This window comes from Podarcis gaigeae (genome assembly GCF_964106915.1).
Source record: "Podarcis gaigeae genome assembly, chromosome: 6".
Taxonomy (NCBI): domain Eukaryota; kingdom Metazoa; phylum Chordata; class Lepidosauria; order Squamata; family Lacertidae; genus Podarcis; species Podarcis gaigeae.
Window position 1 is genome coordinate 75,994,263 of NC_139682.1, and position 12,074 is coordinate 76,006,336.

At 40.2% G+C, this 12,074-nt stretch overlaps 1 protein-coding gene across 2 annotated transcripts in view; it reads right to left on the reverse strand.

The window, feature by feature from the left end:
* The window catches only part of CCDC18 (coiled-coil domain containing 18), a 32,490-nt gene that overhangs the window by 1,711 nt on the left and 18,705 nt on the right, over positions 1-12,074 (reverse strand). For both annotated transcript variants that reach the window (XM_083743210.1, XM_083743211.1), the window contains exons 15-27: positions 11,506-11,640; positions 11,108-11,185; positions 8,874-8,990; positions 7,610-7,777; positions 5,005-5,147; positions 4,372-4,535; positions 3,876-4,089; positions 3,687-3,786; positions 3,408-3,524; positions 2,609-2,752; positions 1,861-2,064; positions 1,501-1,638; positions 719-907 (exon numbers count right to left, since the gene is read on the reverse strand). In XM_083743210.1, coding sequence (XP_083599336.1) covers positions 719-907; positions 1,501-1,638; positions 1,861-2,064; positions 2,609-2,752; positions 3,408-3,524; positions 3,687-3,786; positions 3,876-4,089; positions 4,372-4,535; positions 5,005-5,147; positions 7,610-7,777; positions 8,874-8,990; positions 11,108-11,185; positions 11,506-11,640 — 1,911 coding nt within the window. The remainder of the gene's footprint in view (positions 1-718; positions 908-1,500; positions 1,639-1,860; positions 2,065-2,608; positions 2,753-3,407; positions 3,525-3,686; positions 3,787-3,875; positions 4,090-4,371; positions 4,536-5,004; positions 5,148-7,609; positions 7,778-8,873; positions 8,991-11,107; positions 11,186-11,505; positions 11,641-12,074) is intronic.

Genomic DNA, 12,074 nt, shown 5'->3' on the forward strand with positions numbered 1-12,074 from the left:
CTTTTATTAAGAAAATATCATGCCTTTCACATTAGCTTAGCACTTCATTCAGTGACAATGTTTTCAGCATTTCCCTGTCCCACTTCATTGGCTGCCATCTACAGAGGGCAGGAAGACACTGAACATGACTGGGCTTCCTATTTCTTATTCTACATATTATCCAGAAAATGGGAACACATAGATCAACACAGCCACCCCCTAAAAATGTCTAGTCAGGCTCCAAACCAGGGGTGGGAAAATTTTTAAGTCCCATAGTTGCATTCCCTGGGGTTGAACACCCATCACGAGTGCAGCTAGAGGCAAAAGTGGGGGTGGTCCAAGATAGAACTAAGCACAGCAAAGGATGGGACTCTTAGCTTTGGATTCCATCATGCAAAAACCAGAGGTTTGTACACACCCTTAACCTTTCCATCTAGCCAATCAAGAGGCATCATCAAGGACACATTCTAGGCAAGCATAGGCATTCTAGGATGATACAGAGTACGGCCAGTGAGAGGCAGGTTCTGGGGAGACAGGATGTGGTGTGGGGAGAGTCTCAGTAGCCAAATAGGCTCGGAGGACCATCTTTGGCCCTCAAGTCTCACAAAAGCCTAATTGCTAATGATCTTTGGTAGTAAGTATCAGTGAAGTTGGATAATTTTATTAATTTCTCCTTGTACAGGAGATTTTTGCCATGCTGCCTTGTATGTCAAGAAAACACATTCTTGTGCTTACTCACTTTGAGAAGCAGAGCTTCGTTTGCTGCGTCAATCATGTCATTTCTGGACTGAAGCTGTTCTTGTAGATTACAGACAGTGCCTTGTGCATCTTCCAGGTCTAGCTTCAGCTGCTGCAACTGCCCATAAAGGTGATGAGATTTAGATATTGATTCCTTCCGTTTTGTTTCCTCTGTTTCATGTAAGAGTTTCTGAAGAGATAAAGGTAAGACAACAAAATATATTCAAAACTTTATGATCCGTTTATTTAAACTTATAATAGAGGCATGGAACAAATAGCCTAATTAAGCTAATGTCCCAACTGATACATAATTATGGAATTCTTTGTTCAAATGACAATCCCCAAAATCAAATGTTCTGTTGTTAAAGTCACGTCTATCAGTGTTGATTTAGTAATTTAATGAAGGTAGCTGAACTTATGTTTGGGAAGGGATGAGAAAGATGAATGGTCCTGAAGCATTTGGGGAAGGCCTATTGCTGAGTAGTACAGCATCTGCTTTGCCTATAGAAGGTTACAGGTTTAATCCCCACCATCTCTAGGTAGGGCTGGGCGAGAACGCTGCCTAAAACCCTGGAGAGCCACTGCCAATCACTGTAGGTTGGCCAATGGACCTTCCTATGTTCTCCCTTATTTGCAATGCCAGAATCAAAAGTTTTCCTTTTAAACCCAGGTGCCAAGCAAAACCTACGGCCAGTCTCTAAAATTCCAAGATAAAAATTAACTGTTCAGTTCTAATACATCTAAAAATACAACACATGTTGGTAAAAGCAATTTTGTTTTTACCTCTGACGTATAAGACTGCTTTAGTGAATGTATTTCTGCTGAGAGCCTCCTAATCTCCGTTTGCATTCTTGCTTCTAACTGGGCTTCCCGTGCCTGAGCTGCCCCTAGTTGTTCTGCCAAATGATTTGTACGACTTTCCTAAAAGGCAATTATGAAATGAATAATATCAGCAACAATATATTTATTATATATAGTAGTATATAGTCCTCCTTCCTCCTTTCCCTTTCTGCTTGCAGGGAAACAATGAACCCCCATTAAAGTGAGGAAGCCATTGCTGCCCAATACACATTGAATTGGGTACAGGAACACTCCTGTATCGGGCCAATTCTGTTGACAGGAAGAACTATGAAAAACGGTTACTTTTTCATGCGAGAGGTGGTTCACTTCTTCCAGTTCAAGAGAGAGCCTATCCACATCTCTCTGAGCTTGAGCCTGTTGACGGCGACTTTCCAGTAGCTCCAAATGGACCTTTTTCATCTGTTCACGTTCTAGCCTCAGCTGCTGACCCAAATCAAGTATTTCCTTGTGCTGTTCTGCCATGAACCTTTCCTGTTCCTCCACCTTCTAAAAGGGGTAAACAATGTGCATTAACAAAACTTAAGCATTTTTACTTTTTTTTTCATTTTTAACATAGCTGCCATGCCTTATCAGATCCATTATCTGTGTAGCCTTCTGTCCTCACTATGATAAATAATCAGTAGCATATTATGAGACTTAAAAGGCCACCATGAGATGAAGGGAAACAAACAATGAGGCCACAATCCTATATAGTCACTTACTGTCAAATTGATGGATTAAGAGCGCAAAAAGCTGATTGCATGGGAAGTAATATTTGCTAATTACTTCTCCCCCCATCACAGCCCTTGCACTTATAAAAATCTGCTGTGAAGCATGGGCAGAGAAGGGTGTGTGTAATTAAATAAATAAATATTCAGACACCCCTTGCTTCCTCCAGCAGGAGCCTTCTGTTTACAGAAGAGCAAATCTGGATTCAACCCCTTATGAACAGGAAGCATTTCTCTCTATCCTTTATGGTTTAGGCTGATGAAAAAAATCAGATAGTGACTATAGTCACAGACAAAAACCATTATGCAAATAAAAAACTTACTTTCTCAATATCTGTTACTTTTTCCTGTTTTCTTCCAGTTTCCTTTTTAAGACGATTTATCTCTTGATCTTGTTGGAGGATGTTCAACTCTTTCTCCTGAAGTTCACCTTTGGAATGCTGTAGCTTGCTCTCTAAACTCTCAATCTGGCAACAGGGTGTAGGACAGGATTACTTATTAAGAGAATTATCTATTTTAGGAATTGTAACAAAAGCCCCACAGTACTCTACAATGTCTGTTTAAAATCTACAGTTGGTCAGTTGTGCAGATTCTGTGACAGTATTTAACTCTTCCACTTTAGTTAATGCAATAGTATTTTTCATTAATTGTGGTTCAAGTTGGCTCCTTCCCTTCCATTTTTTAGCCTCATACATATGTAGTTTCAGAAAAGGCATCCTCAGAATGGGCAGGGCCTGCAACTGCTGACACCAATAAAAGGAAAAGGGGGTCACCTATGTGGTTGGTACAAAAGAATGTTGCAGCACCAATGTGTTTCAGGTAACTGTTTTGTCTGTCTCACTAATGCACTGATTGTGTATAGGCAGGTAACATGTGCTGTGAGCCTTCTTGTAACTCACTTGTGATTATGGTACTGTTCTACTTGTGCAACTGTTATAATTTTATGCACATTAATGGCACAACATGTATTGCTATGTTTAAAAAACTATATTGTTAGTTAAGATACACACAGCCCATATACTGTTTCATGCTTCAAAACTTCCGCAAGCTATTATATTAGTAAGGGTTACATTTGACTTCAATACAATATTTTTTTAAAAAAACATCAGATAATCAAAGCACCTGTCTGTTGCATTCCTTGATCTGCAACTCTGCTTTTTCCAAATTTCCTTCTAATTTAATTATTTTTTGTTCCAATTCTCCCCTGTGCTCACGAATTGACATATCCAACTGTGTAACCTAAAAAGGGAGAGAGAGAGAAGGCAGAAACATGAAACAAGAATTAGAAGTTGCTTACCATGTATGAAATTATGCACCACAGAGTTGTGGTTATCACTTAGGCCCCCAAAACATGTATGAGGCTTGTCAAAATTCATAAATTGTACTGATAAAAGTTCTAACCTGAGCTGCTCTTTGTTTTAAATCCCAATTCCTTTCTTTTAATATCTTTTCCATCTCAAGGAGTTCTTGCCTTTTGTTCTCAAGTTCATCCTTGCAATCTCTGCAATTTAAATTTAAAAATAAAGCATAAGGTTTCCAAAGTACTAGTTCGCAATGGTGATGAAGCTCAGTAACAAGGGTTCAGCCTACCTTAGTTCTTCTGTTAAATTCTCGATAGCAGCATACTTCTCCTCCAGAGCCAACTGTGTTTCCTGTAGCATATTCCGAAGTTCTTGCAGTTGTCTCAAACTAGTTTTTAGCTTCCCAGTGGCATTCTGCAGGTCAGTCTCCAACGTTCCTATTTTCTGCTCAGAATCCTTTTGCTGTGTCTCAGCTTGAAGCAATTTATCTTCTAACTGTTTCACTGTAGTGCATATGGAAAGCAGAAAAGGATGTTAAGTGTGTGTGTGTAGACGGAGGACTACATACTGAATTCACGGATGTGTTCTAGCAGTGAAAAAGCTAGCATCTGTGCTAGTCATACTTATTAGACAGCTCTGCAAAGATTCTACAGCCCTGTTCCCTGTCAGTTTCATTCATGTAGGCTTACCATTCCAATGTGTATTATCCTTGAGAAACACATCACATTCATTTCAAAGTAGTTATGTGTGGCCTTTGCACTGAAAAAGCACAGTAAAGAGACTACCTTGCTGCGTCTTTTTCTGCAGTTCTTCATGTTTCTCTTCCAAAGTCATTTCCAAGTGGCCCAGCTGCGATGCTTTAGCGTGACCATCTCGTCTTAAGTGAACTAACTCTTTCTCCATGTCTATTAGCTCATCTTTACATTGATCCATCTCTATCTTAATTTGCCTAAACAAGCAGAATTAGAAAATCTCAATCAGTAACTGAAATAAGCATGTTCGTCATGCTATTCTGAGCAAAATATAGATCTACGGCACACTGAGTTTGAACTTGAGTATTTAAGAAGTTGGAACTATGTATCTGTCTCCAAGTAAGATGGGTCTGCAACAGCACAATAGCTTATACCAGCCTTCCCCAAAGTGTTGCCCTCTATATGTTTTGAACCATAACTCCCATCAGCCCCAGACTGCACAGCTGATGGGAGTTGTAGTCCTTGATGTCTGGAGGGCAGCAAGTTGAGGAAGGTGGGCTTAAGCTACCAGGCCCTCAATGCTTGAACTAACTTGCTTAAAAAGTTCTGTTCTGGAAACCTCTTCATTCAAAAGATGATACATTCAGAAAAAGAATTTAAAAGTAATGATATATGCAGTATAGAGATTTAAAAGGACCCATCCACGGAAGTGTATTCTAAACCTACCTGATTGTGCCCGTGAGTTCTGCTATTTTTTGTCTTTTCAAATCAGCTTCTTCAGAGACTAAATGGAGATTCTCGGTAGTTTTTCTCAACTCTTCCTCCATAATTTCCTTCTGTTTTTGAAGTTCTTGCTCTAATTTTAATACCTATTTTTAAAAAGATTTAATAGAGGTAAGTGTGTAGACATACACAGAACAGCACTGTTAGGCTATTCAATATTTATTTACCTATCCAAAGTTTAGAGAGAAAACCAAGAAAGAGCATTTGCAGGTATATATCCCCTGAAACCACAAACAAATATACACGTGTGCAAGTTTGTGTATCTAGCTTTATCTTAAAGGCCTTTGATTACTGTTTGCCCAATGGATATAGTTCCTCTGCTTTGGAAATAATTGTTTTCATGATACGTGTCCAATAACAAAAATAAATGTCTGTTCACCTTCTGATTCACAGGTATAGAGCATAATTCTCCAGCAAAAAGGCAACTAAGGCATAAAACTACTGAATAATAATAATATTTATTTATATCCTGCCCTCCCCAGCCAAAGCCGGGCTCAGAGCAGCTAACAACAGTAAAATAATCAGCATTCTAAAATCAATTCATTATAAAATCAGTTCAAATCAAATTGATGGCAACCATTGGGCTAGAGTTCTGTGAAGAATTACCTCGGCCAAAGGCCTGGTGGAACAGCTCTGTCTTACAGGCCCTGCGGAAAGATGTCAAGTCCCGCAGGGCCCTAGTCTTTTGTGACAGAGCGTTCCACCAGATTGGAGCCACCAGAAACCAGTTGCAACAGTGAAGTTAATTTTAATGGAACCAAGACTGATGTGGAACTGATGGCTTGGAGACTGCTCAAGTGGTAAAGGTAAAGGGACCCCTGACCATTAGGTCCAGTCGTGGCCGACTCTGGGGTTGCGGCGCTCATCTCGCTTTATTGGCCAAGGGAGCCAGCGTACAGTTTCCAGGTCATGTGGCCAGCATGATTAAGCCGCTTCTGGCGAACCAGAGCAGCGCACAGAAACGCCGTTTACCTTCCTGCTGGAGCGGTACCTATTTATCTACTTGCACTTTGATGTGCTTTCGAACTTCTAGATTGGCAGGAGCAGGGACCGAGCAACAGGAGCTCACCCCGTCGCGGGGATTCGAACCGCTGACATTCTGATCGGCAAGTCCTAGGCTCTGTGGTTTAACCCACAGCGCCACCCGTGTCCCTGCTCAAGTGGTACCACTACCCTAAAGTCAATTTTTATTGGTATGAATGATAAGTATAAAGCTTCCATATAATGGACACAATGCATTACAGTGGTGCCCCGCAAGACGAATGCCTCGCAAGACGGAAAACCCACAAGACGAAAGAAGAAAGCCCATAGGGAAATCTCTGGGGACCTCTTTTAAATGCTGGCGGTGGGGAGCAAAGCCTTTGCCCCCCTCCGGCCTTCAGAAGAGGTCCAGGAAGGCTGGCGGCGGCCGAAAGGCTTTGCTCCCCACCGCCAGCATTTTAAAAGCAGTCCGGGATAGCAGGGAAGCGCTTCCCGCTGTCCCGGACGGCTTTTGAAGGCAGGCGGCGGGGGGGGGGAGCAAAGACTTTCGCCCCCCGCCTGTCTTCAGAAGAGGTCCTGGACCTCTTCTGAAGGCTGGCGGGGGGCAAAAGTATTTGTCCCCCCTTCCTGCCTTCCCGGGGGCTTTTAAATCGCAAATTTTAAAATTTTAAGTCCTCCGCTGTCCCGGGGTTTTTTAAAATGCTGGTGGGCGGCAGCGAAGGCTTTGCTGCCGCCCGCCAGCATTTTAAGATCGCCCCGGACAGCGGAGAAGTCCTCTGCTGTCCCGGGGTTTTTTAAAATGCTGGGGGTGGGAAGAAAATCCCTTGTCCCCCCCCCCCCCAGCCTTCAGAAGAGGTCGGGGGACAGACTGTCCCCGGACCTGGTCTGAAGGTGGTTTCCATAGGAACGCATTGATTGATTTTCAGTGCATTTCTATGGGAAACCGTGCTTCGCAAGACGAAAAACTCGCAAGAAGAAAAAACTTGCAGAACGAATTAATTTCGTCTTGCGAGGCACCACTGTATATGGATTGTAAAACATCACTCAAACAAAATGAAAGTAAAGCAGGGAAGTGCATATTTGCACATTCCTAAAAACCCTTAACTAAGGAATAAGCTCCAACGAACACAGTGGGAGTTCTAAATAATCATGCATAAGATTGTACTGTAACTATAGCAACAGGCTATTAGTATGCAAATAAGCTTTTACAAACTTCAGAAATAAAAAAAAAAGTTGTGCCATTTGCCTAATCCTGTGTACGTGAATTTTGCAAATCTGACGGCAGGATATAATGTCTACAGACCTATGCTGCACTTGTGCCTTTATAGACCACATCCAGTAGCAATATCTAAATAAACAAACTAAATCTATATGGCCCACAGGGCTTTAGGCACGTGTTCCTCAAACAGTAGCCCCTCACACGTCATAGAAACTATTTTGATAGAGAAAGCATTTTCAAGAGCAGCATATGCCGTAACATAATTTTGTTTCCCAAATATACATGGTACATGAAAGTGTATCAAATAGTAACATGGACAATATAAATCCTTTACTGATCATTATGTACCTGCTGTTGGAGCTTAATTTGGCTGTCTTCTAATTCACAATTCCTAATGGCTTCCTGGTTTAACATTTGCTGCTGCTGCTGCAGTGTTTGCTGCAGAATGAAGTTTTGTTCACTAGTTGACTGAAGATTGTTATTTTTCAACTTTATTTCTTTGTGCAACCGCTGTATCTGGGAACAAATAAAAATGATGAAGTCCTAATACTTTGAGATACATTCTCAGCTTGCTCCCATTTCATCATTCATAGGAGAGCAGCCTGACAACATACATAAGCTACTATTAAAACACACATCATCACAGAATTTCATTATAATATAAAATCAAATTCACATAGTATGGTCTATACTTAAAAATATGCTTTCATCTAAAAAAAAAAAAAGGAGTAACTGTGGGAAAGACCTACTTATATTTTAAAATAAATCCTCCTAAATTATTATATATGCATACTGCTGGCACACTTTCTATCCTAAGCCACACTGAAGATTTTAATGCTTCTGTATTTCCTTACATTTCCTACGAGTAAAATATTTTCCACAATTAAGCCAATTCTCAAGTAAAGCTTTTTTTCTGAACAAAGATTCAAATGTCACCACATAGAGCTACCATGATTATGGCCAACTACATGTCTGCCACCTTTAGACGGAATATTAATATTAATATAATATAATATAATATAATATAATATAATATAATATAATAATATAATATAATATAATAATATATGTGTGTATGTGTGTAAATTTATTATACACTTACTACTAAAATAATTTTGAGAGGACTTATGATACAAAAACACAATATATAAAACACAATTAAAACTAAACAAATTGTAATGTACAATTCTAAGAAGCAAAGCACCCCCACCTCCTCTGCAAAGCATTAACATAATCAGAACCATCTGAAAGAGGGGTGACAGTTAAAATGTCCAGAAGAACACGAAGTTGTTAACAATCTAAAAGCAATGTCTTTGTCTTGTGCATAAACAAATACCCATGTGCACACCCATAATGGACCTAGGGTTTCCTGAACTCGCAGAGGGTGGGAAAGTACTGAGCGAGGGGAAGAAACAGCAGATAGCATGAATACACCCCAGCAAGCACCTCTCACTAATTTGAATGAGAAACATTATGACAGATTTTGGAAACATAAAATTGAAAGCACTCACAGGTGGATGAACCTGCACAAATGTGCTCACATAAAAATGGCCCATGCACACATTAATGCTCTAATGTAGGCATTAATGACACAGGCATCAAAAAAGTTTACCTCGTCATTTTTCTTTGCCAGCTGTTTTTCAAATAACACTTTACTTTCTTCGAGATTACTTAAATATACCGCGAGATCTTCCTTGCAGTCATCTAGCGCGGCTTGTAGCTGTCTGACCTAATGAGAATGAAAGGGAGATAAAATTTAGGAAAGAATTGCTCTTCTGAAACACCCCCAGAACCTAAAATTGCAATAAAATACGCTACTTTTTATTATGGGTACAAAGCCAATGTAGTTTTAGTTAATATAAACCAGTTCTTTAAAATAACAATATCTGAGCACATCTTTGAACAGCACAACATTTTAAAATGAAGCCGTAAGAAAGTATTTGCATGTTTGCACACCCACACCACAAATGTTTTTCACAAATTAAAGTTGAATGTGGTGCAGTACTTATTAATTTATTATACCTTGGAGAAAGAGAAACATTTCAGCTGTAGCTCACCTGCACCTCCAATAGCTATGCAGCAGAAGGAATTCATCAGGAGTAGCTTTTCACAGTGCAGTATTCCAGGGACTCAAAAATAACCCTGGCATAATCTCATCAATGCAATAAATTAAAATTAAGGTAAAGGTAAAGGGACTCCTGACCATTAGGTCCCGTAGTGACAGACTCTGGGGATGCGGCACTCATCTCGCTTTATTGACCGAGGGAGCCAGCGTACAGCTTCCGGGTCATGTGGCCAGCATGACTAAGCCACTTCTGGCGAACCAGAGCAGCACACGGAAACGCCGTTTACCTTCCTGCCGGAGCGGTACCTATTTATCTACTTGCACTTTGACGTGCTTTTGAACTGCTAGGTTGGCAGGAGCAGGGACTGAGCAACGGGAGCTCACTCCATTGTGGGGATTTGAACCGCCAACCTTCTGATTGGCAAGTCCTAGGCTCTGTGGGTTAACCCACAGTGCCACCCGCGTCCCTAAATTAAAATTACAAGAACCCTAATGTTGTGATTCTTGTCTGTAGGTTATATAGACAGAATGTTATAGGATGTCTCATTCTCTCCCTCAAACATACTTTTATGTGGGTTGTGGGAAATGGGGCAAACTTTATTTTAAAGTATCATGTGATTATGTTTGGAACTCTCTCCCTGATCTACATGGTGCTACTGTCTCTTCTTTCAAATTCATTCTTAAATCCATCTTTCCTCAAGAACCCTATTGGTTATTTAGCCCTCTCCTGTAAGGAAAATAAATGCATGTGTACATTTGTTCATATTCATTCTTAATCACCCTTGCCTTTCTTCCCTCCCCGTTTTTTGTTGCCAGCTCCATGATTCAAAATCTAGATTGTAAGCTCTTCAGGGCAGAGGCCTGTCTGTGATGATAAAGGTAAAGGTACCCCTGCCTGTACAGGCCGGTCGTGACCGACTCTAGGGTTGCGCGCTCATCTCGCTCAAGAGGCCGGGAGCCGGTGCCGTCCGAGGACACTTCCGGGTCACGTGGCCAGCGTGACGAAGCTGCACTGGTGAGCCAGCACCCGTGCCGCACATGGAAACGCCGTTTACCTTCCCGCTATAAAGCGGTACCTATTTATCTACTTGCACTTAGGGGTGCTTTTGAACTGCTAGGTGGGCAGGAGCTGGGACCGAATGACGGGAGCTCACCCCGCCGCGGGGATTTGAACCGCCGACCTTACAATCAGCAAGTCCTAGGCACTGAGGTTTTACCCACAGCGCCACCCGCGTCCCTTGCGCCTGTGATGATAGTTAGCATGTAAAGTGTTTTGTACTGCAATCATGCTATATAAATAATAAAATTAAGGATTAGTTTAATAAACCATAACAGATATAAGTATAAACATAGAATCACAAAGGGTTTTTCTTTACAAATTTAAATAGCTCAAACGTTACTTTGGTGCCTAAGAAAAAATCATTTTAAGGTACTCACTCTTAAATTCTTCCCTTTCATAATAAAATAAGGAGAATAATTGATGGGAAAGAGAGCCTTCAGTATAAATATTCTAAAGTTTTGATCAAAGAAAGGAACAGAAAGCTTACCAAGATGCTTAAGAAGCTAATTAAATTAATAAGTCAATTTAATCTGTTTGTATGTTAACTTTTGCAGGTTTCAAAATGCATTAGCAAACTTTTCTTGATTTTATTGCTTAAACTTCTTGTAAATCATTTTGAGGGGTTTTTTTTAGGATCAGAGGTGTATAAATTTTATGAAATAAAATATTGCAAGACATGAGAAGTCACAAGAAGTCAAAAAAGAAAAGGAAGTGTACTTACCTTCATTGTTTCCTCAGTAAATTGGCTCTGTAATATCCTTATTGCTTCCTCTTTCTTGGTTTTCTGATTTTCCATTTCCTGTTTGAATACAGCATCAAAAGAAGAAAACATACCACCTTAAAACATGATTTTACAGTTCACTTTTAAAAAATACTAGTACACCAAGAAAAATAAACTCAACAGGAGTGATGGAACTAATAAATCCTGACAGCAGAAGCCCTGTGCAAGGACTGCGTAAACTCATCTCCCCTCCCTGAGGAAATGTTAAGATTTTGCTGCTGCCACAGAGCATGCCAGCAGCACTTTCTGAAGCAACAGCACACAGCATTGGGAAGGACCATATGAAAAAAAAACCTGGGTATTTTGCAAGCAGCCCTCAAAATAAAAATAAAAAATACCTCTTTGCTTTCTATTAGCAGTAGATCTAGTGATTCAATCTGACGTTGTTTACATAAGATATCTTGCTGTAAAAGTGACATTGTGTTCTCCTGCTCATGGAATTGCTGGCATCTCGTTTCTAGTCGAGACTCAAGCTATTAAAAAGAAGAATTAGTTATTGACCCATAAAGTATTTGTTACAGAATGACAAATAATATAGCTGCAACAATTGGTTACATTTATTGGCTACATTGACATGATACTTATTATAACAGGGTTGCCAACAATATACAGTATTTATGAGTCACATTCAAGTAAGTTTTGAGTAGACCTGTTGAAACTAATGGGCCTAAACAAGCCATGTTCATTAATTTCAGTAAGTCTACTCTGAGTAAAACTGTATGTCTGGAGGTACTTACTAAAGAATGTTCTGCAGCTATATGTTCTAGGACATGTGGTTTACTGAATTTAGGGAGAGCTGAAAGTCCTCCCTGACATTTTCAATTTTTGATGGAGTTGCTTCTTAAAAGTGCAGGAGAGATAACAAAATACAGTGGTACTCAGGTTAAGTATTTAATTCATTCCGGAG